Genomic DNA, 27,386 nt, shown 5'->3' with positions numbered 1-27,386 from the left:
CCCCTGCTATGTGTAGGATTTGGCAAGATTTATATTATCCCATAGGATAATTGTTTTCATTGAATTTTGTTCTTTCATTGGTTTTTGTTTGTTTTCCTCTATTCTGTTCTGATTAGTTGATTTCTGTTGTCCTGTATTCTAAACCACTTATTAATTCTTCTGCATTAAGTAGCCTAGTTTTTTTTTTACAACTTTTAACTCAGCTCTTATCTCAGCAAATTTGTTTTCCTGTTTTAATTCACTCCATTTTATAAAGTTTCAATTTCCTATTTGACATATTCTGTGCCTCCATATACAATCTCTTTTTGTGTCTTTAGTACTTTTATCTCTCCTCTTTTGAAAACATGATTTAATAGATTATCAAGGTCTAATTCATTGATCATTCATTCAGGGGATTTTACCTGTTCTTTTAAATGGGAGTTGTTCCTCTACTTCTTTATTTTACTTATACCTCTCCTGCATTATTGATTATGGAGCATCAGTTATCTCTTCTGTTTCTAAAGGTTTTCTTTTTACTTATTTACCTAAAACGGGTGCAGAAATAAAGCTAAAAAAAATTAAAAGAAAAGAATAAGATTTGAAAACAGATTATGAACAATGACAGAAGAACAAGTCAAAGAAAAATAAAAATTGAGACCAATTTTAAAAGTCTTAAAATTAGAAAATAATATCTGAAAGCTGATTATAATAAATAAGAGAACAAAACAAAGACATTAAAAGCAAATTGTAAGAAATTTAAAAAGCTTAAAAGAAGAAAAAAATTTGAGAACATAGTCTAATCGATATTAGAAGAATAAAGCAAAGAGAAATAAAAATGAAATTGAGACAAACTAAAGACAACATTAAATATTTTAAAGTCCAATTTTAAAAGGGGTTAAACAGAAACATAAAAATCTTTTAAAAGTAAAAATTTAAAAAGTAAAAGAAAAAAAGTGAAAAAATGTGAACGTGTTCTTTTGGGCACTATGTGCTCTTAATAATTTTGTTGATAGCTCTGTCTGAAGTATGGGTGGTTACTATGTCTTCCTGTCTTTTGCCTGTTATCCTTTTTGTTGGGGATTTGGCCTGTGATCTGGTAGCAAGAGTCTTCCCTTGCTATTAAATGAGATCTCCTTTTTATTTTGTGGTTGTCACTGCTCCTGTTCTCACCCTGCTGCATGAACTCCACTCACTGGTTCCAGAGGCCCTCCAGTTGTGCCCCCAATCTGTGCTTCTCCTAGTGCCATGGGTCATGACTCCTCCAAATGCTGTATTGTGGTGGTGCACTTGTGCATGGTAGGTGGTTGGGTCTCTCTGCCTTTCAGTGCCCTTCCCAACTTCACTTCAGTTCCATGCTCTTTAGATGGACTTGGATAAAATTGCCATACCAGTCATCACCCCTGCTCTGTGCCAGAACTCTTCTTGTTCTTCTTAGAAGCATGAGTTCACAGAGGTACTGCAGCAGAACTTTCCTATTTGCCTGGGGCTGTGAACAAATCTGAGTCCCACCTATGAGGTTTCAGAGCCCCTAGGTAGGGATTGAGATTTCAACCCTGCCTCCACCTCGGTGCACATTAGAGTATATGGTGGGTGTGGTTGAGTCCCAATTGTCTTCTGCAGAAAAGGCACCAGATATGATGCCACAAGTATTCAAAGACAAAAGCTATGACACCCCTCCGCCCAGGGCACACCAGCAGTGTTGCTTTGCCTTTTTTTTTATATTTTATAGGGTACTCATGTTGTTCTGCTCTGTATACCTTTCCAGCGATGGCACAAAGCACATTGAAATCTCCTGAGGTTGCCTCTGTACAGTTGGCCCGAGTCCTCCATCAGGTTCATGCAGTCTGTTTCATCCCACACCTGCTGGTTGGTGTCTAAGCCTGGGGATCATGAGGATACTTTTTGCCCCATTTAATTTTGTTCTGTCAGTTAAGGGCTATTCTATACAATTTCAAGCCTCAGAGGTTCCCCCTCCATCCAGCTTACCTCTTCATTGGAGTGGGAGAGACCCAGCAAATAAGCACTATACCACCTTTGCTGCTCCCTCCCCATGGGACTGGACTGCACTATTTCCCTTTTCCTTCCTTTTATTTTCCTTTTCTCCTGCCAGATTAATGGCGTGTTTTGTCTTTTGATGAAAGTAAGGTTCTGTCAAAGTTCAGCAGACTTTCTGATTGGATAGGTGGGTCAGTGGATGTCAGTCTTGGTGCATTTGTGGGAGAAGGTGAGCTAAGAATTTCGTTCTACTCCACCACCTTGGCCCTTCTTGATTTTTTCTTTTTTTAAATGTACAGTAGTCTAGTGTCTCTATGTGTCAACTGTAGTGGGATTTTGTCCAGTAAACCTAAAATTTCTACTTTGAAATAAACTACTGGGTTTATAAAAAAGAACTTAATTAACAGCTGCAAGCCAGCATCATCTATTCAAGGGTGTGTTAGAGAAGGATGGAGGGGAGGAAGGGGAGAGGGGGAAGAGACTCTAAGGGTGAGAGAGTGGGTAAGGGGGAAACCCTACCTGCTAAAAAGTGGATGCTTGCTGCCATTCAACACAGCTCAGTGCCGGGGCACCCCACTTTATGCAGGAAGAGCTAGCTGTCTGGACCCTGATCTACAGACACTGCTCTCAGCTTCTACTCTAGAGTTGAGCTGGTGCTGCTGGAGAAGAGGGTGGAGTCAGGGCAACAGTGGTTGGATGGCAGCCTCTGATGTGAACAAGGAGCTGTGAGTTCAGACTTGCTCCTTAAGCCCCTAAAGGACAATGAGCAAGTGAGTCCATCTAGAGAGACAAGGAGGGAGAGGGCCCTGTGGTGCTCCAACTGACTATCCAAGCATCCTACTTAGAATTCTGCCTCAGGCTGACATCTTTGACGAAGAAACAACACAGGTTGCTTTTATTTCCTAATTTAATAAAAGCCTTTTGCTCACTTCCACGGGAAGCATAATAACAAATCTGAGCTACTTTAAGAAGAAGGAAAATCCTCACTGAGCACCTACCCTGCACCAGACATGGTATAAGGAACTTCATGGCTGTGATCTCAGTGACATCTGACAAGTCACTAAGAACTGGGATGAAGGGACATGAGCAGAAACCAGAAGACAAAGACAGGCTGAAGGCAGATGTCATAAAGAAAATTCCACAAGAATGAATAGCAGAAGCAGAAAGTGGAGCTGGTTTGGGACCACATGGGCAAATTCCTAGGTTTGAATTCCGATGAACTAGGCAGGGAGGTAATCTTGGACTTAAAGCATAAAGATCATTGGTTTCACAGTTTCTCTGCATGACCAATTATTTTTGTTTGTTTTTTCTTTTTGCTGTCCTAGATTTTCCAACATGGCAATTTTTATACTTCTTCATCAACCATTCCATTGACTGCTTCTCTTTCAACTCATATGCATAAAAGACTTCACCCCAGGACCAGATAACAAATCAGTTAATAACAGGAAGGATAAGCCTTCAGAACTTGCCAAGCAAAAGGAGAGATTGCACTAAGGTAAATATGTAAGATGATGTATAATTGAACTTTAAGTGAGTGGCTCACAGTAGTGCTCAAAAAGTTCAAAGAGGAAAGGAAGGCAGGTGGAAGTGGTCCTGTTTGTGTGTGTTTGTGTGTGTGAGCATGCGTGCTGGGAGAGGAATTGAGTAATGGATGAAGACATCATGCAAGATGGCTGAAGTGTCAGTAACAATCTTTGGATATGAGTTGAGAAAGGGAAATAAAAAGGTGAATTTGGAAATGATGCTTGAGGCCAGAATGTAAAAGTCCTTGAAGGTCAAATTAAGATGTGCTATCATATTTTATGTCTCGTATTTCACACCAATTTAAGTGTTGACCCTCTTAGAAATGGTGAATTAGAGAGGAGATGAAGGGTTCCTTTAAAGAAGAAATCTAGACAAACCACAGCACACTGAGGCAATGGTACCCAGCAATTGCATTCCACAAGATTAAGTACATTAGCATTTCTACAGAAAAATAATAATTTATATCACTGTATGTTTCCTACTACTTACAGAGTTAGAAAATAGCTCAGTAACATTGAATTTGAAATATTCAAAGGGTGAGCTAGACAGACACCAAGTAATCTTTTGTGTGGTTGAGTGTGTGTTTCAAAATGTTTCAGTTTTTCCTGACAGTGGCCACTTTTATTAGGTATTTACCTAGAAGCAGATTTGCTGGAATAGGTTTATCTGTATGTTCAGGTTAAAGTGGATACTGACAGATATTTGCTTCTCAGGTGATTGTAGGAATTTACATGCTCATCAGCATTGTAGCATTCTTTATGTGCTCCTGAAAGTTGGGAAGTTCTGAGCCTCAATTCAGTTCTACAAAGGGTAAAATTTTAAGCAATCTCCTTTGTAGTTCTCATGCATACCACATTTTTAGTTATTACCAGTGGTATAATAAATAAAATATCTGTCCTTTATTTCTGGTACCAGACACAGAACTTCAAAACTCTTGGAATTTCTTGAGTGAGAAGAGTGTCTCTTATGCTAATGAGGTGACTCATGGTAGTGGGCCCCAAGTTAACTTCAGCATGAGGGCTAATCCCAGAAAGACCAGCCACATAATTAGAGGGTTGAAAATTAGGGCCATGCTGAACTCTGGGAAGGTGGGAGGAGGTGGTGCTGGAGATGGAGACTAATCATGTGTCCAATGATTTAATAAATTATAAAGCCCAAGTAAAAGCTCTGGACATCAAACTCAGTGATGTCTTCTGGTTTGTGAATACCCTGACTCCACTTGCAGCCAGTGTCTGAGGTTGGCATACACTAAGTCTGTGTAGTTTATATGTTGAACAACTTAATGCACTGATTCTAACCTGAGTCTTACATCCAAATCTTGAATCATTCTGGAAGTATAAAGTCTATGAGCTTGTGTCTCTTATGGTGAAGCTTGACATTTCTGTCCATGTAGGGAGATTCAGGAAAGGTATGACTAAACAGTGGGAACATTACTGTGTGGGAAAAGGCATCATCATAGGAAATGAAATCCTCTAACACAACTATTTTCAGTTCAAAGCAAGCCAAAACAAATTGACTATTCCACTTGTGACCTAGGCTGTGAGCATTGGTCTCTCCAGTAAGATTTGGCTTCTCCAGTAAGATTAACAAGAGGACAGATGACTGGATAAAGAAGTTGTATATTTATACAATGGAATAATGCACATCCATAAAAAAAAATAATAAAATGATGCCATTTAAAGCAACATGAATGGACCTGGGGAATATCATTTTAAGTGATGTCAGAAAGAGAAAGAAAAATGCCATAAAATATCACTTATATGTAGCATCTAAAAAATAGATGAAATTATTAAAAAACAAAAAAGACTCACAGACATAGAAAACAAACTTATGGTTTCCAGAGGGAGAAGAGAGTGGGAAGGGCTAAATTGAGAGCTTGAGATTTGCAGATACTAATATATATATAAAATATAAACAACAATTCCATACTGTATAGCACAGAGAACTATATTCAATATCTTGTAGTAACTTATGGTGAAAAAGAATATAAAAAAGAATATATGTATGTTAATGTATGACTGAAGCATTATGTTGTACACCAGATATTGACATAACATTGTAAATTGACTATACTTCAATAAATAAATATAAATAAATATATATAGATATATTTTAATTATGCATTAAAATTCAACAGTAAACTTTTATTCTCTAAAAGAAAGAGGGGAGTGAGTGGAGAAGCAATTTGAAATGTGTTTTGTATTTCATTATCTCATAATATAAGGATGATTCTAGTCTATAATTAATAAATAACTTGCAAGGCTTAAACCCAGCAGAGAAAATACTTAAATATTTACTTTCGGGGAATTAGATTTAGACCAAGAGGAAAAAAAATCTAAAACTGATATTAGACATCCATCAATAAACATTCAAAATAAATTCATTGTCTTCCAGTATTAGACTGACATGTTCACCTTTATTTCCTAGAATTATATGAATTGTGGGGGAGTGGAATTAAGATAAAACTATGTTGGACTTTGGATGTCTGGCTAAGACATTTTAGTTTTAAGTTTTGTTCACAGGGGAGAGTGGAGAAGTTTTGGAAGGCAGCTATACTCACCACTATATGCCTTGAAGTGGAGAAGTTTTGATCAGTAGAGGGAAGAGAAGAAATTAGTACCACAGAAAAAGGCATTATCAAGGAAGGTAGAACAAAGATAACTGATGTTCACTGTACATGGCTACCAGACTTTCCATCAGTTCATCCTTTTATTGAAAATTCATAGGATTACACTTATATTTACTTCTTCCCTGCAGAATGTGCTGTCAATTTTTTAAAAAATAAGAAATGCCATGTTAATTTTCAGACAGGTATACAATATCTGTCTCAATATATCATGGAAACATTGAGAATTCTGGCCAATTATTAGTAATTTCAGTATCAAATTTAAGAAAGAGGAGTCAGGAGCAGCCAAGATGGTGGAGTAGAAAGACATTAGTAGCTCACCCTTTCCCACAAATACACCGAGAGACACACCGGGACCTACCCATTCACTCAGAACACCTACTGAACATTAACAGAACATCACCTTCTTCAAAAGACAGAATTCACCACAAGTCTGGTAGGAAAAAAGTAAAAGGAAAATAGCGTGGGGTGAATCCCACAGTGTGGGAGTGACAAAGGAAGATTCGCACTCTTAAACTGGGGGGAAGGGGGGACTCCAAGTCTTGTATCTGTGCAAAGTAGCCCTTGGCCCACAAAACAATAAGTAAAATGAGCACTAAATTTCCCTGTGACCTCAGCCTTAGACACAAACCAGCAGGGGGTGGGCTGGGAATGGCTGCCAGAGCCAAGTGGTGGACTGGGGCCAACTGCACAGAGGCAATCTCAGGGGGCTGAAGTATGCTATGAACTATGTCTGGGAGGGTATAGAGAACAGAACAGCCTGAGTTCCCCATAAAATTTAAAAAAAGAAAGCAATACTGCTGGTGTGCATTGCAGGGAGGAGCACAATGAGGCTGGGCCATAGCCTTTGTCTACACAGGCCTGTGGCACCATTGCTGGTGTGTTCTTAGGAGAAGAGAGGCAGGGCTCCACCACAACAACCATATTCCTTAGTGTTCAGCTCCCAGGCAGAGGTGGATTTGAAACACAAATTCATATCTAGAGGCTCCACAACTTCACAGGCAGGACTGAAATTTGTTTACAACACCAAGCAAAGGGGGCCATTTTGCTATGCAGGTGCCTTTGCGGACCCACTCCTCTAAGACAATTGGGCAAGGACTAGAGTTCTGGCACAGAGTGAGGGTGAGTGCTGGTGTGGCCATTTTCTGTGAGCCCACCTACCCTGAGTGGATGCAGCACTGAGAGTAGTTCTGACCAAGTTGCATGACCTGTGGGCGTCTGGGAAGAGTGAGCAGAATTTGCAAAGTGGGGTGATTGAAGGGGCAGCATTTGGGACTTGGCATGGTGCTGATCTGGTAGCATGAATGTAGTCACTGAGTGCTGGAAGCCCTACTGGTGTAGGCATCTAAGACAAGTGAGCATAGTTTGTGTATCAGGGAAAGTGCAGGTGCATTGTTTGCTGCTGGGGATGTCACTGACCTGATAGTGCATCACCAACCAAGTGTGTGACCCAGAATTCAGTGGATTTGGGGGCAGAGAACCTGGGGGACACCAGAGCAGCAGACTGACATTCCTGTCACTAAAGCTAGGACAAGTTCAGAGTCAAGAAAAAGTACTTAAAGTGCTCCAACCCCACCTATTATGCACCAGATTTCAGAACCAGGTCTGGAAGCCTCACTCCCAACAAAAAGGAAACAGACTCAGTCCCTGACAGAGATATGACAACCACAAAACAAAAAGGAGACCACATTAAAAAAACAGAGAAGGCTCTGGTCACCACAACACCAGCCACATCGCTAATCAAAAGGGAAACAGATAACACACACGGAAGAAAGACATGGCTACCATCCATACTAAAAACAGACCTAGCGAAAAAATTATTAGGGGTGCGCAGTCTACACAGGAACACATCCTCTTCAAAAAAAAAAAAATCCCTTGAAGGCCAGAGAAGATAACTGATACTTCATAATCCATAGTGCCAGAGAGATATAAGTAAAATGAAGAAGGAGAGGAATGATTCTCAATTAAAAGAACAATAGAAATCCCCAGAAAGTACAGTCAATGAAATACATCTGAATAGTCTACTAGATCATGACTTCAAAACTGGAGGGATGAAAGCACTGAAAGAAATAAAAGAGACTATAAATAGAGAGAGAGAACATTATGAAAAGGAAATTGAAACTATAAAGGGGCGATAATTAAAAACATAATACTCAATGGCTATGAAAAGAGCCAAGCTATAGGCAGTCAAAAGCAGACTAGACAATGCAGAAGAATGAATAAGTGACTTAGAAGACATGATAGGAGAAGTCACCCAATAAGAACAGCAGATAGAAAAGCAGGAAGAAAAAAAAAAGAACAATGAAAGCAATATAAGGGATCTTTGGGATAATATATAACATTCCAACCTATGCATAAGAGTGGTCATAGAAGGAGAAGAAAAAGCAAAAGAGATTGAAAAGGTATTTGAAGAAATCATGACTGAGAATATCCCAAACCTAAAGAAGCAATCAAATATCTAAGTACAGGAAGCACAGAGAGTACTCAAGAAGAAGAACCCAAATAGACTTACACCAAGACATATTAAAATTAAGATGGTGAAAGTTAAAGATAAAGAAATGATACTAAAGGCTGCAAGAGAAAAATGAATTGTTAGTTATAAGAAAAACCCCATAAGGCTATCTGTTGGTTTCCCTTCACCAACACTGCTGGCCAGAAGGGAGTGGCAATATATATTAAAATTTCTGAATGAGAGAAAGCTGCAACCTAGGATAATTTATGCAGTAAGGCTGTACTTTAGAATAGAAAGAGAAAGAATTTCACAGACAAGCATAAACTAAAAGAATTCAGCAATACTAAGCCTATGCTAAAGTAAATAATGATAGGTTTACTCTAAATAGAAAATAAGCAGAGGAAAAGGGCAAAGATGGTGGAGTAGAAGGACACTTGTAGCTCACCATCTCCCACAAATACACCAAGACTGATATCCATGAACCCACCCACCCAAACAGAACAATTGCTGAACTTTGACAGATCATTGCCTTCTTCAAAAGACCAAATACATTGCCAATCGAGTAGGAGAAAAGAAAAAAAAAAAAAAAAAGGAAGAGAAAGGAAAATAGTGGGGAAACGGTCCTGCAGGGAGAGAGTGACAAAAAAGAAATAGCCTTCATTTGCTGGGTCTCATTCACTCCAAAGGAGAGGTCAGTGGGATGGAGGGGGAACTTCCAAGGCTTGGATCTGGATGGTATGGCCTTTGACTGACAGAACTAAGTTAAGTGGGCACAAAGGATCCCTGTAATCCCCAGGCATAGACATCAACCAGCAGGGTTGGGACAGGACAGGCTGCCCAAGCCAGGAAAAGGACATGGGCCAACTGTACAGAGGCAAGCTTGGGGGATTTCAATGAGCTGTGTGCCATAGCTAGGGGGATATACAGATCAGAAAAGCCTGGGTCCCTTATAAAATACACACACACACACAAAGCTACACTGCAGGTGTGCCCTAGGGAGAGGGGCACTGTAGCATTTGTCTCTGCAGACCCATGGCACCATTATTTGTGTATCCTTGGGAGAAGAGAGGCAGGGCTTAACAACAACAACCATATTCTCCAGTGTGCAGCTCCCACATGAAAGTGGGGTTGAAACCTGAAGCTATACCTAGGGTTCGGCAACCTCATAGGTGAGACTGAGATTTGTTTACAGCCCCAGGCAGAGGGAATCTTTCTGCAAAGGTGCCTCTGTGGACTCGTGCTTCTAAGACAAATGAATAAGAAGAAGAGATTTGGCACAGAGCAGGGACAAGGGCTAGTGAGGCCAGTTTCCCTGAGCCAGGGACATGACTGGTGGGCCTCTAGAACCAGTGAGAGGAATTCATGCAGCAGGGTGAGGATAGTGTCGGTGACAACAACAGAACAAAAAGGAGGGCCCAGTAAATAGCCAGGGCATGCTCTTGCCACCAGAACACTGGCCACATCCCCAACCAAAGTAATAACAGGCAAAAAGGAAGGAAGGAAGACTTGGCAACTACCTGTGAGTAAGAAAGAACTCTCAACAAAATTATAAGGGAACAGTCTATAGAGAAATATATCCATATTTTCTATAATTTTTACTTTTTAAAAATATTTTATTCATTAATAACTTAAAATTTTTCTTTAAAATATTTTTATTAATTTTAAATTGATTTCAACTTGATTTTTATTTGTTTTGTTCTTCTGTTATTGATTATACACTGTTTTCAATTTTTTTATTTTACATTTCTCTTTTATAGTTTTATTTCTGCATCCACTTCAGATAAATAAATGAATAAATAAAACCTTTCAGGACCAGAGTAGATAACTGATACTTTATAATCCATAGTGCCAGAGAAAGATAAGAAAATAAAGAAGCAAAGAATCACTCCCAATTAAAAGAACAAGAGAAATTCCCTGAAAGAATAATCAATAAAACAGAATTTGGTACTCTACTACATCATTATTTCAAAAAATGACTGATCACAGTACAGAAGGAAATGAAACAAATTATGCATAGAGACAGAGAATATGTCAAAAAAAGAAATTAACACTATAAAGAGGAGCCACATAAAATTGGAAAACCCATTTATTGAAATGAGAGCTAGTGGGCTAGATAATGCAGAGGAATGAATAAGTGACTTAGAAGACAGGAAAACAAAATCATCCAATCAGAACAGCAGAGAGAGAGAAAAAAAATCAATGAAAACAATATAAGTGATATATGGTATAATATAAAGTGTGTCAATGTATGCATATTTGGGGTCCCAGAAGGAGAAGAAAGAGCAAAAGGGATTGAAAAGGCATTTAAAGAAAAAAATAACTGAAAACTCCCCAAACCTAAAGAAGCAATCAGATATCCAAGTACAGGAAGCACAGAGGGTCCAAAACAAGAAGAAACCAAACATAACCATACCAAGACATATTATAATCAGGATGGCCAGTTTTCTACTGAAAGGAAAAAGAACATAATTGGAAAGATGATAACTGCAATGAATAACAACAGGATAAACATGAAATTGTAAGAGAGAGGTCTAAATCATTAAGAGTGGGAGAAGGGAGCAAGAAAATTAAGAGTATTTTTCTTTTTCTTTTTCTTCTTGTTTTTGGCAGGATGGTTTGAACTTATATCACTATCTGTTTAAAACAAACAGATATAGTAATGGGTTAGTATATATATATAAAAGAGTAACCACATGACAAAAACTAACAACGGAGACACACACAAAATAAAACAGAGATAATACAAGGAAAATTATCAAACCACAAAAAGAAAAAGAAAAAAAAACAAAGAGGAAATACCAAATCAACTGCAAAACTAAGTTCAAAATGGCAATAAATACAAGTCTATCAATGATTTCTGTAAATGTCAATGGACTAAATGCTCCAATCAAAAGCCAGAGTGGTATATTGGAAAATAAAACAAGAACATGCAGTATGCTGTATACAAGATACACACTTTAGGGAGGAGAAGAGACATAGAGTGAGAATGAGAGGATTGAAAATGATATTCCATGCAAATGGAAAAAAAAAACAAAGTAGGAGTAGCAATACTGATTACAGACAAAATAACTTAAAAACTAAAGCCATAAATAATGATAAGCAGGGCACTATATAATGATTGAAGGCAAAATGCAAGATGAGGATAGTATACATGTTAACATACAAGAACAAAACATAGGAGAACCTAAATACATAAAGTGAATACTAACAAATATAAAGAGAGAAATCTATGGGAACACAATCATAGTAGGAGATTTTTAACACCCTATTCACATCACTTGACAGGTTTTCCTGACAGAAAGATAAAGGCAAAACAGCAACTAAATGATACAATAGAACAATTAGACTTGGTTGATATTTTCAGAATATTACATCCCCCAAAATTACAATATACATTCTTTCCAGTGCACATGGAACACTTTCTAGGATGGGTCATGCACTTGGGCACAAAAGAAGACTCAACAATTTTAGGAAGATAGTAATTATTTTAGGCATTTTTTTCTAAACACAATGCCATGAAACTAGAAATCAACTACAGCAAAACGTAGGAGAAAAAAATGACAGGATGATGATTAAATAACATGATACTAAGAAACCAATGGGTCAATGTTAAATTCAAAGAAGATATTAAAAAAATACTTTGAGACAAATGACAAAAATCACAACCACACAAAATCTATGGGATGCAGCAAAAGCAGTCCTAAGAAGAAAGTTCATAGCAATAAAGGCCTTCCTCAAAAAAGATAAACAATCTGAAATAAGCAACCTAACCAACCAACTAAAAGAATTAGAAAAAGAAGAGCAAACAAAACCTAAAGTCAGCAGAAGGAAGAAAACAATAAAGATCAGGGAGGAAATAAATAAAATAGAGATTTAAAAAAACAATAGAAAAAGTCAATCAAATGAAGAGATGGTTTTTTGAAAGAGTAAATAAAACTGACAAGCCTCAGGCCTAGCTCACAAAGAAGAGAAAAGACAGAGCACAAATAATTAAAGTAAGATAGGAAAATGGAGAAATTACAACCAATACCACAGAAATTCAAAATATCATATGAGAATACTGTGAACAACTTTATGGAAAATAAATGAATAACCTTGAAGAAATGGACAAGTTTCTGGAAATATACAGTCCACAAAGACTGAATCAAGAAGAAATTGACCACTAGAACAAACTGATCACTAGAAATGAAATTGAATAAGTATTAAAAAATGAACAGAGTATTTACATAATCTCAGAATATTTACATAATCTCAAATTAATAGATGCTAAAAACAGTGGGTGAAATCTTGATGAAGAACAGAATATTTACATAATCTCAAGTTACTGGTTAGTCACAAAGGAAAAAAGAACTTTATAGGGAAGAAACCTAATAGACACCACCTAGTGAATTGATGAACTTAGCCATCACCCATAAATGGAAAAATTGATATCTTGTGCCATCTAAAATAACACCTTGGGAAGAACATAGCATCACTGATGCCTGTTGTGCTCCTGCTAAGAATACATGACATGGAACTAGTCATGAGGCAATATCAGAAAAATATAAAATGGACACTATAAAATTAATGATATATGTTCTTCAAAAATCATAAGATCATGAAAGAAAAGAAATGCTGAAAATTGTTCCATACTAAAGGAGAATAAAAGTACAAATCAAATGAATGTTATTTTTCAATATCTGAGCACAGATATTAGATATTATAGATATAATATTAGACATTTAACTCCTATAAGAACAAAAAATCATGATAAAAATTTTAAAGGAAGATATGCAAATGTTTCATCTAATAGAAAATAATATGAGAGAACTTACTTTAAAAAAAAAGAAATGGAAAACATGAAGTTGAAAAGTATAACTGAAATTAAAAACTTGCTGGAGAAATGATAATGCCAAGAGAATGACAGAGAAGACACTTACTTGGAGAAAATCTTTTCAAAAAGCACATCTGATAAAGGACTGTTATCTTCAATATACACAAAACAATTAAAACTCAACAGTGAAACAAAAATACCTGATTAAATGTAGCCAAAAGTCATTAACAGACATCTCACCAAAGAAAATACACAGAGGGCAAATAAGCATATCAAAAAATGTTCCACATCATATGTCGTTAGGCAAATGGAAACAAACATATTAGAACACCCCAAATTCAGGACACAGACAACACCAAGCCCTGGTGAGGATGTGGATCTATAGCACTTCTTATTCACTGCTGATGGGAATGCAAGATGGTAGGGAATCTGTGGAAGACAGTTTGTCAATTTCTTAAAAGGCTAAACACTCATGCACAATATAATCCAGCACTTGCACTCCTTGGTATTTACCCGAAGGAGCTGAAAACTTATGTCCACACAAAAAACAATATATAGATGTTTAGAGCAGCTTTACCCATCATATCCAAATCTTGGAAGCAACCAAGATGCTCCTCATTAGGTAATGGATAAATAAACTGTGGTACAGCTGGACAATAGAATAATACTCTATCCTAAAAACAAATGAGCCATCAAGGTATGAAAAGACATGGAAGAAATTTGAATGCCTGTTTCTTTTTTTTTTTTTTTTTGAATGCCTATTACTAAGTGAAAGAAGCCAATTGAAAAGGCTACATATTGTATGATTTCAACTATGTGACATCCTAGAAAAGGCAAAACCATATGAACAGTAAAAAGATTGGTGGTTGCCAGGGATTTTGGGTGGGAGAGCTGAATAGGCAAGCAATGAAGATTTTGAAGCTGGTGAAAATACTCCACTTGATACTATAATAATGGATGTATGTCATTACACATTTGTCCAAATCCACAGAATGCACACCAAGAGTGAAACTTAATAAAAACCATGAGCTTCAGGTGATAAAGATGTGTCATTATTGGTTCATCAACAGTAACAGATAGAGACGTCCCCCACCAAAGTGGCCTAATAGGGAAGGCTGTGCAAGTATGGGGACAGGGCATATGGGCAATCTCTGTACCTTCCTCTCAGTTTTGATGTGAACATAAAACTGCTCTTGGAAAACATCTATTTAAAGTTTTACTAGTCATAACCACAGAGAATCTATGCTTTGCAGGAAAAGCAGTCCTAGGAGGGAAGCTCATAATAATACAGGACTTCCTCAAAAAAGAAGAACAATCTCAAATAAAAATTCTAACCTACTAGCTAAAATCAAGAGCAAACAAAAGCAAGTCAGCAGAAGAAAGAAAATAAGAAAGATCATGGAGGAAATAAATAAAGATTAAAAAACAATGGAAAAAATAAATCAAACCAACAGCTGGTTTTCTGAGAGAGTAAACAAAATTGACAGATCTCTGGCCAAGCTCATGAAGAAGAGAAAAGGGAGAGCAGAAATAAACAAAATAAGAAAGGAAAATGGAGAAATTACAAACAATACCACAAAAAACACAATGTAATATGAGAATACTATGAACAACTATAAGGACACAAAATGGATAACCTAGAAGAAATGGTCAAGTTTCTGGAAACATAGAGTCCACCAAGACTGAATGAAGAAAACTTGAGCACTTGAACAAACCAATCAGGAGAAATCAAATTGAATTAGAAATAAAGGCTTACCTAGAAACAAAAGTCCAGGACCAGAAGGCTTCACTGAGGAATTCGACCAAACATACAAAGAACTCATAACAGTCCTTCTCGAACACTTCCAGTAGACTGAAAAAGAGAGAGTACCCCCAAACTCATTCTATGAAGCCACCGTTAGCCTGATACCAAAAACAAAGTTACTACCAAAAAACAACATTACATACTAATACCACTGGTGATCATAGATGCAAAACTCCTCACCAAAATATTAGCAGAGTCCAACAGCACATAAAAGAGATCATACACCATGATCAATTTGGATTCATCCCAGGAACACAAGGATGCTGCACCATACAAGAATCAATCAATGTAATGCATCACAACAAGAGAAAACACACACACACACACACACACACACAATCATCTCAATAGATGCAGAAAAATCATTTGATAAAATTCAACACTAATTTATGATAAAACACATTACCAAAGTGGTTATGGAGGGAACATTGCTCAACATAATAAAAGCTTTTTATTTTAACTTTTAAAAATTGAGTTATAGTCATTTTACAATGTTGTGTCACATTCCAGTGTAGAGCACAATTTTTTAGTTATACATGAACATACATGTATTCATTGTCACATTGTTTTTTGCTGTGAGCTTCCACAAGATCTTGTATATATTTCCCTGTGCTATACAGTATAATCTTCATAAAGGACAAGGTTGTCACTCTCACCACTTGTATTCAATATAGTCTTTGAAGCCCTAGCCACAGCAATCAGGTAAGAAAAAAGAAATAAAAAGGATCCAAATAGGAAAAGGAAGAGGTAAAATTGTGACTATATGCAGATGACATGATACTGAATACAGAAAAATTTGAAAGTTTCACACAAAACTAAAACTAATAAAAGAATTTGGCAAGTTAGCAGATACAAGGTTAATGGACAAGAACCGGTTGCATTTCTTTATACTAATAATGAATCATCAGGAAAAGAATGTAAAGAAACACTCCCTTTTAAAATAGCACCCAAAGTAATAAAATATCTAATAATAAATTTAATCAAGGAGGTGAAATTTTTATAAATGAAGAACAATGAAACTGATTAAGGAGATTAAAGTAAACCTGAAAAAATGGAAAGATATCCCATGCACCTGCCCAAGGCAATTTACAGATTTAATGCAACGTTTATTAAATTACCTAGGACATACTGCAGAGAAATAGAACAAATCATATTAAATTTTATATGGAAACACAAAAGACACAAAATTGCCAAGGCATTGCTGAAGAAAAAGAATAAGGCTGGGGAAATAACCCTCTCAGATTTCAGAAAATACTACAAGCTACAGTAATCAAAACAGCATAGTATTAGTACAAAAACAGAAATATGGATCAATGGAACAGGATAGAAAGCCCAGAAGTAAACCCAGAAAATTTTGGTCAATTAATCTTCAACAAAAGTGGCAAGAACATACAATGGAATAAACAGAGTCTCTTCAGCAAATAGTGTTGGAGAAACTGGAGAGCATCATGTAAATCAATGAAGTTAGAATACTCCATTACACCATACACAAAAATAAATGTAAAATGGATTAAAGACTAAAACATAAGACAAGACACAATAAACTTCCTAGAAGAAATCATAGGCAAAACATTATCTCACATACATCTCAACAATGTTCTACTAGGGCAGTCTACATAAACAATAGGAATAAAATCAAAACTAAGCAAGTGGGATATAATTAACTTACAAGCTTTTGTACAGCAAAGGAAACCATAAACAAAACAAATCGGTAACTTATGGAATGGGAGAAAATATTTGCAAAAGATGAAACTGACAATGGCTTGGTCTCCAGAATATATAAACAGCTCATATGACTTAATAAGAAAAACAAACAACCCAATCCCAAAATGAGCAGAAGACCTAAACAAGAATTCTCCAATGAACACATATAAATACCCTATAGGCTCATGAAAAAAATGCTTAATATCACTAATTATCAGAGAAATGTAAATCAAAACTACAATGAGATATTATCTCACACTAGTCAGAATGGCCATCATTCAAAAGTCCACAAATGAAAAATGCTGGAGGGGGTGTGGAGAAAAGAGCACCCTAATACACTGTTGGTGTCAATGCAGTTTGGTGCAGCCATTGTGGAAAACAGAATGGAGATTCCTAAAAAGACTAAAAATACAAATAACTTATGATGCAGCAATCCCACTCCTGGGCAATTATCCAAAGGGAATGTTAAATCAAAAATCCGTCTACACATCCTACAGCCAGCATAGTACTCAATGGTGAAAAACTCAAAATCTTCCCACTAAAACCTGGAATAAGACACGGTTAACCACTATCAACAGTCCTATTCAACATAGTCTTGAAAGTCCTAGCCACAGCAATCAGGCAAGAGAGAAATAAAAGGGATCCAAACTGGAAAAGAAGAGGTAAAATTGTCACTATATGCAGATGACATGATGTTAAATATAGAAAACCCAAAAACTACTAGAAATAATCACAGAATTCAGCAAGGTAGCAGGTTACAAGATTAGCATTCAAAAATAAATTTCATTTCTTTACACTAATGATGAATCAACAGAAAAAGAATGTAAAGATTCAATCCCCTTTAAAATAGCTCCCAAAGTAATAAAATACCTAGGACTAAATCTAACCAAGGAAATGAAAGACTTCTACACAGAAAACTATAAAACACTGATGAAGGAAATTAAATAAGACTTTAAAAAAGTGGAAAGATATCCCATGCTCCTGGATTGGAAGAATCAATATTGTTGAAATGGTCATATACCCAAGGCAATCTACAGATTTAAGGTGATCCCTATCAATTTACCCAGGACATATTTCACAGAAGTAGAACAAATCATAATAAAATTTACATAATCTTGTTTAATAAAAGTTATTTTTGACAAACCTACAGTCAGCACAATATTCAATGGTGAAAAACTGAAAACCTTCCCACAAATATCTGGATTGCACTTGGACCAAGAAAAAAATTATTAAGTAGGACATGATTAGAACAGCTGGTGCAATTTGAATATGAACTGTGGCATACATAATAATACTGAATCAGTATTAAGTATCCTGATTTTGATAAATATATTGTGATTGCATAAGAGAAAATCTTAAAAAAATAGTCACTGAATTTGAGACATGATTTCTATAAATTATACTCAGATAATTCAGAAATAGATATGCCCAGGAGTGGATCATGCAATAAGTCTATTTTTAGTTTTTTGAGACACCTCCATACTGTTTTCCATAATGGCTGCACCAAGCATATGATCTAGTAATCCCACTCCTGGGCACATATCCAGAGGGAACTCTAAATTGAAAAGATACATGCACCCCAATGTCCATAGCAGCACAATATACAATAGTCAAGACATGGAAACAACTTAAATGTCCATTGACATATGACACTATAAAGAAGCGGTGTTATATTTATACAATGGAATACTATTCAGCCATAAAAAAGAATAAAATCATAACATGGATGGATCTAGAGATCATCATTATAAGTGAAGTAAGCCAGAAAGAGAAAGAAAATATATGGTATCACTTATATGTGAAATCTAAAAAATGAAAGAAAAGGAAGAAAGTACTGAACTCATCTACAAAGTAGAAACAGACTTGCAAGCATAGTAAATATTCTTATGGTTACTGGGGGAAAGCGAGTAGGAAGGGATAAGTTTGGGAGTTTGTGATTTGCAAATTTGGGCCACAATATATAAAAACTGGATTAAAAAAACAAATTTCTTCTGTATAGCACAGGGATCTTTATCTCCTTCTGCTTCTTTTCCAATTTGGATCTCTTTTATTTCTTTTTCATGCCTGAGTGCAGTGGCTAGGACTTCCAAGATTATGTTGAACAGAAATGGTGAGAGTGGACAACCTTGCCTTTTCCAAGATTTTAGTAGGAAGGTTTTCAGCATTTCACCATTGAATTTTATGCTGGCTATAGATTTGTCATAAACAGCTTTTATTATGTTGAGATATGTTCCCTATAAGCCCACTTTGGTGAGAATTTTTATCATAAATTGGCATTGAATTTTATCAAATGCTTTTTCTGTATCTATTAAATTCAAAGAAGAAATTATATGGAACCACAAAAGACCTAGAATTGCCAAAGCATTACTGAAGAAAAAGAAAAGAGGCTGGAGCAATAACTCTCCCAGACTTCAGACAATACTACAGAGCTACACTAATCAAGATAGCATGGTATTGGTACAAAAACAGATACATGGAGCATTGGAACAGAATAGAGAGCCCTGAAATGAACCCACAAACTTTTGGTCTACTAATCTTCAACAAACGAGGCAAGAATATTCAATGGAATCAAGAGAGTCTCTTCAGCAAATGGTATTGGTAAAACTGGACAGCAGCACGTAAAGCAATAAAGCTAGAACACTCCCTTACACAATACACAAAAATAAACTCAAAATGAATCAAAGACTTAAACATAACACATGATACAACAAACCTCCTAGAGGAAAATATAGGCAAAACACTATCTGACATACATCTCAAAAATATTCTCCTAGAACAGTCAACCCAAGCAATAGAAATAAATGAAAGAATAAACAAATGGGACCTAATAAAATTTACAAGCTTCTGCACAGCAAAACAAACCATAAGTAAAACAAAACGACAAGCTAGGGAATGGGAAATAATTTTTTTGCAAATGAAATTGACAAATGCTTGATCTCCAGAATATATAAGCAGCTCACACAATTTAATAAGAATAAAAGCAAACAACCCAAACCAAAATGGGCAGAAGACCCAAATAAGCAATTCTCCAAGGAAGACATGCAAATGATCAATAGGCACATGAAAAAATGCTCAATATCACTAATTATCAGAGAAATGCAAATCAAAAGTAAAATGAGTTATCACCTCAAACAAGTCAGAATGGCCATCACTCAAAAGTCCAAAAATGACAAATGCTGGAGAGGCTGTGGAGAAAAGGGAACCCTCATACACTGCTGGAGAGAATGCAGTTTGGTGCAGCCACTGTGGAAAACAGCATGCAGATTCCTAAAAAGATTAGGAATAGACCTAACATATGACCCAGGATACCACACCTGGGCATATATACAGAAGGAACCCTACTTCAAAATGACACTTGCACCCCAATGTTCATAGCAAAACTATTTACAATAGCCAAGACATGGAAAGAGCGTAAACATCCATCAACAGATGACTGGATAAAGGAGATATGGTATATTTATAAAATGGAATACTATTCAGACATAAAGTCTGACAACATAATGCCATGTATATAAACAGAGACAGAATCAAAGACATAGAATACAAACTTCTGGTCAAAGGGAATGAGGGTGGGAAAGGACTGGGATAGCAAAATGCAGAAAATATATCCAAGACTGTACTGTGTATCACAGGGAAATGTATACAAGATTTTGTGCTGGCTGAAAATGAAGATAAGATACAATGAACGTATATATGCTCATGCATAAAAGAAAAACTGCTCTACACTGGAATATGAAACAAAATTGTAAAATGATTATGAATCAATAAAAAGTTAAAAAAAGAAATTTGATGGGTGACATAATAGAACGGCTAAAGAAAGGAATTGGCAGACTAGATAATGAAGAGGGACTTGAAGTGTTTGAGAAGACATGAGAACAGAAAAACGTCAGTAAAAAGATGACATAGAAAATCAAATGAAAACCAATGCAAACACTGCTGTTGAAACCTAGGAAAAGACAAAGGATGCAGGGCCAGGACATATAGGATTCCCAGATGAAAAAGCAAGATAATAAAAGAAAAAAGAAAAAAGGAAAAAAGCTCTGAAAATCTATTTGAAAAAAATCAGACTGAAAGATGCTGAAAGCCAAGCAACAATCATCTATAAGAAACCAGGAAGCACGGAGCATCCAAAGAAGGCGGAATCCCAATAGACTTACAAGCAGCTGTATTATCATTCAAATCATCAAAGTTCATGATCAAGCGAGTGATTTTGAATGCACTTAGAGTAAAGCTACTTAGTCACAACAGAACCTCCAGAGGGGTTTCAGCTGATATCTCGACATATTCATTGCAGGAAAGGAAGCAGGGACAAGACACAGACCAAATTCTGAATGAGAAAAAGCTGCAGTCTAGTGTAGCCTATGCCACAAGACTGCACTTTACAATACTGGACAATGTAGAGAATTTCACAGACTGGTCAATCGTAAAAGAAATCAGCAGTTTTAAGTTTATCCTAAAAGAAAGATTGTGAATTCTCCCTTGAATACAAAACAAGGAAGATTATCTGGAAATAAGAAAATCATCACTGGAAATGCAAGAAGTGCAATGACTTGCAAAGAATAAACAAGAAGGCAAAGAGGACGTCAAAATCCTAAAGATGGGAGAGGGAAGCAGGAAAAGATAGGTGATTTTCAGCACTTCACTATGTGAATCAGCTTTTATGTCTCTCTTAAACAAACGGAGGGATACATGGCATAATGTGTTTGAAAAACAAACAAAAAACAAACAAACAAACAAACAAACAAACACCAAAAGCGTACGGTTGACTGACATATATCCGAAGGAACCAAGAAAATTCAAAACAAAATACTCAAAGTGATGTCAAGGATCATTCAGCATGCTTTGACAGAGTTTCGCTGCATGCATCTACACAACACACTTGTATTTAGAATACAGATGCGTGCACTAATATTTATAAATATTGATTCATAAGAGCATATCGTGACCTAACCCAGATGACTATTTTCAATAAAATGAATCCATAGTCCGTGATATAGACTTACAAGCCTTCCATCAGGATGAATGAATGGCATATTCAAACCTACGAACAGATTAAATGGCATATGCCTATAACAAAGACAAGTAGCTCTGCAAAACCGTACTAAGAGTAAAAGAGACAGACAGAAAAGTGTATATTGGGATTGGATTCGTTTCTAGGAAATGCAGCCCCCATGAAGCAAATGGATCCATAGTCTGAGAGCGTGGGTGATTCAGCAGAAAAGCAACAGAAGGATATGCATTCTGGCTGAATAGATATGATGCAAACATAAGATTCCTGTAGTGTGTCTTTTGGTACTGTTAACTGTTAGAATGTTTAAAGATATGTGAATATATAAACTTAACATGGACATATTTCCTCCGTTTGTACTACTTATACAGAAAGGAACATAAGGAAAGAGGAATGGAAAATAAGATCCATGGGACACTAATGGAGAGAAACACACTTAACTTAGGAAAGTCTCATCTGATACAGCCCCTCCCCCAACACTGACAAGAAGTTGCAACCATTGGGGATGGCAGTTACTGGTTGAATTCCAGGTGGAAACTTGTTGTTTACCGCGTGGCTTGTTGTGGCTGGTGGATCCAAAATAAGTAGGTGAACCATGTGGGTAGATCAGTGTCATGGAGGGGTGCAGCCCTCTGAAGCTTGGGTTATGTGTCCTGATAGGGAAGCTGTGTAAGTTCGAGATAGTGCTGCTGCCCAAAGGCCTGAGTTCATGGGTCAGTTTCCAGAACCTGAAAGGTCAGACAGTGAGAGTTCTGCCTGTATTCAGCTTACTGGTGAGACTCCGAGTTACTTTGAGACATGCCCAGTCCTGTTGAAGTCAACTTTATGGGAGACACGAAGGGAAGTTGGCAGAAAAGCTGGATGCACGGATTGAGGGGAGATGCGAACACTTTGATGATTGTTGTTCTGCTACACTGGAGATTAGTGGTATGGAGAATTCTGTACAGAATGCTAGGCTCGAAAGTCATTCATGAGACATATTGAGACTCACTGATACTGGCAGAAAACTGTGGAGGGTCAACGTGCACTTGAGGAAAGTTCTCAATTCACTGCTCCAAGAATGGGTCCAAGATTCTGGACCTCTAAAACAGAAGAGATGGCAGAGATCAAAAAAGCGCTCATGTTCTTGGAACAGGTGGTGAGAATCCACACGTCCCAAGGGGCAATAACAAACCAATAAGACCACCATGCACAAAGCCCTGGTAAGCCTTCTCCCAGCGTTGGGCCTAGATATCAAGCACATTCTCTTCCCTCCCCACAACTCAGGCATCCATTTTAAAGCATCAGCACCTGAGCTGCAATGAAGACATTAGGAGCAGAGCAAGCCCCTCCTAGGATCAGTGTTCAAACACCTTCACATTCTGTGCACAGCAGTGAAATCCTCCATGGTCAACTACTCTCGACTAAAACAGATTGGAAATGAATTCTTAGGTCACACAATGAAATGATGACCTTCCACTAGATTCAGCAAATGCTGGGTGTTTGTCTACTTTGGGGTGAAGGGAGTGTGGTAAGTGAGGGGAATATTTGACTGAATTTGAATATTTAGTAGGCCTCAGTTTTCCAAGACAGTATAGGTAACAATTATAAGTCAGTTATTGAAATGAACTGTAAAAGTCACCATAGACATGTAGGGACACATATTGTGTGGATTTTCCTTTCCCTTCAGTCAAGTCCCGGGTGCAGGATATCATGGGGTTGCAGTCTTGGATGGGTTAAATTGCTTTACCAAACATGATCAGATGATTAAGTATTCTCATGGTTGATAGAAGAGCACCTTGTTCTCCATAGACTGGCAAAGATGCAGCAGTGTTCTCATAGCTATGATGCCTCTGGGTACTATTGGAAGCAAGCCTACATGTCAATATGTTGTTTGTGTTTCCTTGTGTTTTCCTAGAGAGAAAAGTTGCCCCTTTAATCACCAACATTGGCAAGTATGTGTCATTGGGGGAAAGGGCAGCATATCAACAAGGGGAACCCAGGGTGGGGGTTATTTCATGGTTCCAATATTTATTTCATGTTTCCTGTTGTTGAAGGCATCAACAGTAAAGGTTTCACCTGTCCCCTTCAACACTTTGGACTGGTATTTTACATTTTTCTGTCTATTTTCCTCTTAGAGCTGACAAACTGGTAACTGAATATGACTAGACTGGATTCGGGTTAGTTTTAGTATGTTTTGAAAATTAACTTCATTTTCATACAAATCCCAAAATATGTAAATCTATTCCATTAACCATGTGAAAGACTGTAACTGAGGAATCAACACAATGTCAATACTGGTGTTTTCAGAAAAACCCTCCCACCATGGCGGTAAGGATAATAGAGCTAAAGAAGAATCACTTTTCTGTGAGTTATAATGAAAAATGTTGATTTGTCTATGTCCATTTGGCAGAGTTCCAGTGCAAATTTCGCACACTTGCTGCCATATACAGAGCAATATAATTATCGACTCACCCAGCCCTTTGCTAAGGAACATGGCTAAGAGTGGTCTCTTACTTTTAAAGACAGAAAGAGGCCTCACAAAACCTGGAAGGAGCAGGAAGAAATGTTGAGATTGGAAATTAGTGCAGGACCTGACCTCTGGTGAGGTAGAAGCTAAGGTGAATCTCTGCTTTACTGGATCGCAAACACTCAAGCGGACAGGACACTAGAGTTTGAAAGCGCTGCACTGAGTGTTAGCAGAGGGCACAGCAGATGCTTGGCTGACAGAACTCAAAGAAATCGTACAAAATAACCCCTGAGTTGATTCCCAGACCAAGATACGAGCTGCCAAATTTGAGCTAGCAGGAGCTGCGCAAGATTAGGGACAGGGCTAAGGATGATGGCACACACTGAATCTCAGTGATCTGGAGGGTGTATTGGATTGTGGTTGGTCCTATCAAGAGAGCAAACCGGCCTGGGATCCCAATGAGAAAGCAACCAAACTGGCGGGCGAGTTTGACTTTACTGAAATATCCCATGGCCACATCCACAGCATCTGTAGTCCAAGGAACCAATTTGGAATTTTGCAAATTGAACAAGTGTGGGGCTCAATGAGAGATATCATTCATCTGGTTTCAATGATCTACAGGTCCTTGAGGTTGAAATTGGTGTCCAGTACCATAGGATCTTCCATATTCATAGCTAGGACTGGGATTAGGATTTGGTAAGAGGCAGTGGATGCAGGTCAGCTCTGTAGTAGTCTTCATGGTCCCATGCCACCAGAATGAGAGGACAAAGATGAGTGGTTCCTGTCCGCTGCTTGAGAAGATGAAGCGTTTAATTCAGCATTATCTCCCAAAGGCAGATGCTACATTTGGGATGGCACTGACATGTTACGGCAACGAGGACATCAAGGTGGGGCTGTGGGATCATTGCAGCAGTCCCTGATGCATGACATCCTTAGATATGTTTCCACTGGTGTTTCTGTAGACAAAGAAGCTCTGGGACCTTGTACTATTGGGACATACCACTGCAATAAAAAGGACAATTGCACTGTCACAATGGTGTTTTGGAAACACTCCAAATTGACATACAGCAGCCTGCCAAGCAGAAACCTTATAGAAGCTTCGTTTCCACAAGGGGGAGGGTCCATGCACGTTCAGAGCTGTGATATAATCGTAATAAAAATTAAGTTCTACTAAACGACAAGAGTAGGTTTTGTACATGACAACCACTGCAACACCAGCAATTAGAGATATACCACACTACACACACAGAAAAACAACATTGCATCACTGTCTAGGAAATATTGTCCTCACAGAAATATCATGGAATTGCATACACCCAAGAGACTAAAATTTTCACTTAAACAAGCCCAGCAAGTCTACATTATATACCTGAAAATACTTGACCAGTAGAGTTACAAAACTATAGTAAAAGAGACAGGAAGTACCATTTTCACTCCGAAAGGGATTGAAGGTTCCAGAAAATGGTTTAAAGAATTAGACTCTGAAACAATTCCAGAGCAAGCCTTGAAAAGTTTGGTGAGAGAAGCACTGAAGAACAGTATTGTCTTAGAATTTCAAAAGGCAGAATACAAGAAAAAGGGAAGAGAACATCTATATACAAGACAAATAAATCAGAAAACTCGATGGATGGGATAATAGCGCAGATAAAGTCAGTCCTAAGCGGACTAGATAATGCAGAGGGACTCGTGAGTGACTGCGAAGACAGGAGAACAGAAATACCCTGATCAGAAGATGACATAGAAAAGCAAATGAAAACCAATGCAAAAAATGCTGCTGAATCCTGGATAAGACAAAGCATGCAAAGCTAGGATTCATAGGATTCCTAGAAGGAAAAGCATGATATGTATATAAAAAAAAATCTGAAAATGTACTTGTAAAAATATCAGACTGAAACTTGCTGAAAGGCAAGAAACAATCATGTATAAGAAATGATGAGGCACAAAGCCTCCAAAGAAGGTGGAATCCCAAAAGACCTACAAGCAGCTGTTTTATCTTTCAAATCATCAAAGTTCATGATCCACCGAGTGATTTTAAATGCACCTAGGTAAAAGCAACTTAGTCACAACAGAACCTCCAGAGGGGTTTCAGCTGATATCTCGACAGATTCATTGCAGGACAGTTAACATTGACAAGACACAGACACATTTCTGAATGAGAAAAAGCTGCAGTCTAGTGCAGCCTATGCCACAAGACTGCCATTTACAATACTGGCCAATGTAGACAATTTCACTGACTGGCCAATCTTAAAAGAACTCAGAACTTCAAAATTTATCATAAAAGAAAGATTGTGAATTCTACCCTGAATAGAAAACTAGAAAGATGATCTGGAAATAAGAAAACCATCATTGGAAATGCAGGAGATACAATATAAGTTGCAAAGAAGAAAAGAGAAGTAGGCAAAGAGGACGTCAAAATCCTAAGGATGGGAGAAGGAAGCAGGAAAACATAGGTGATGTTCAGCAATTTTGTATCTTAATCACTATATATGACTATTTTCATCAAATGGAGTGATACATTGCATAATGTGTTTGCAAAACAAACAAACAACAAAAAAGCAAACAAACAATCACCAAAAGCGTACGGTTGAGTGACATATATCCGCAGAAACCAAGAAAATTCAAAAGAAAATACTAAAGGGGATGTCAAGGATCAATCAGCACGCTTTGACACAGTTTGGCTGAATGCATATAAACAACACCCTTGTATTAAGAAAACACATGCGTGCATAACTCTTAATAAATATTGATACATAAGAGCACATTGTGACCTAACCCAAACGACTATTTTGAATAAAATAGATCCATAGTCCGTGATATAGAAATACAAGCCTTCCATTAGGATGAATGAATGGCATATTGAATACTACGAGGAGAATAAATGGCATATTCCTATAATAAAGACAAGTAGCTCTGCCAAATCTTAAAAGAGTAAAAAAGACAGACAGTAAATTGTATAATGGGACTGGATTCGTTTCTAGGAAATTCAGCCCCAATGAAACAAACGAATCCAAGTTCTGAGAGTGTGGGTTTTT

At 37.2% G+C, this 27,386-nt stretch overlaps 1 protein-coding gene across 3 annotated transcripts in view; it reads left to right on the top strand.

Moving 5' to 3' along the window:
- The window catches only part of LOC135319961 (junction-mediating and -regulatory protein-like), a 92,267-nt gene that overhangs the window by 62,994 nt on the left and 1,887 nt on the right, over window positions 1–27,386 (top strand). The window contains exon 7 of one of the 3 annotated variants that reach the window (XR_010379059.1): window positions 3,300–3,469. Coding sequence is in view for 1 of the 3 variants with exons in the window: in XM_064482296.1 (XP_064338366.1) it covers window positions 3,300–3,348 (49 nt within the window). In the remaining 2 variants the exon portion in view is untranslated. Of the gene's footprint in view, window positions 1–3,299; window positions 9,172–27,386 lie in introns of those variants that run through there. The other 2 variants (XR_010379060.1, XM_064482296.1) reach the window with 2 other exon arrangements.

Source organism: Camelus dromedarius, chromosome 35 (assembly GCF_036321535.1).
Source record: "Camelus dromedarius isolate mCamDro1 chromosome 35, mCamDro1.pat, whole genome shotgun sequence".
NCBI classification, from domain to species: Eukaryota; Metazoa; Chordata; class Mammalia; order Artiodactyla; family Camelidae; genus Camelus; species Camelus dromedarius.
The sequence above is the reverse complement of the archived record's forward strand: the minus strand, read 5'-3'. Positions and strand labels throughout refer to the sequence as shown.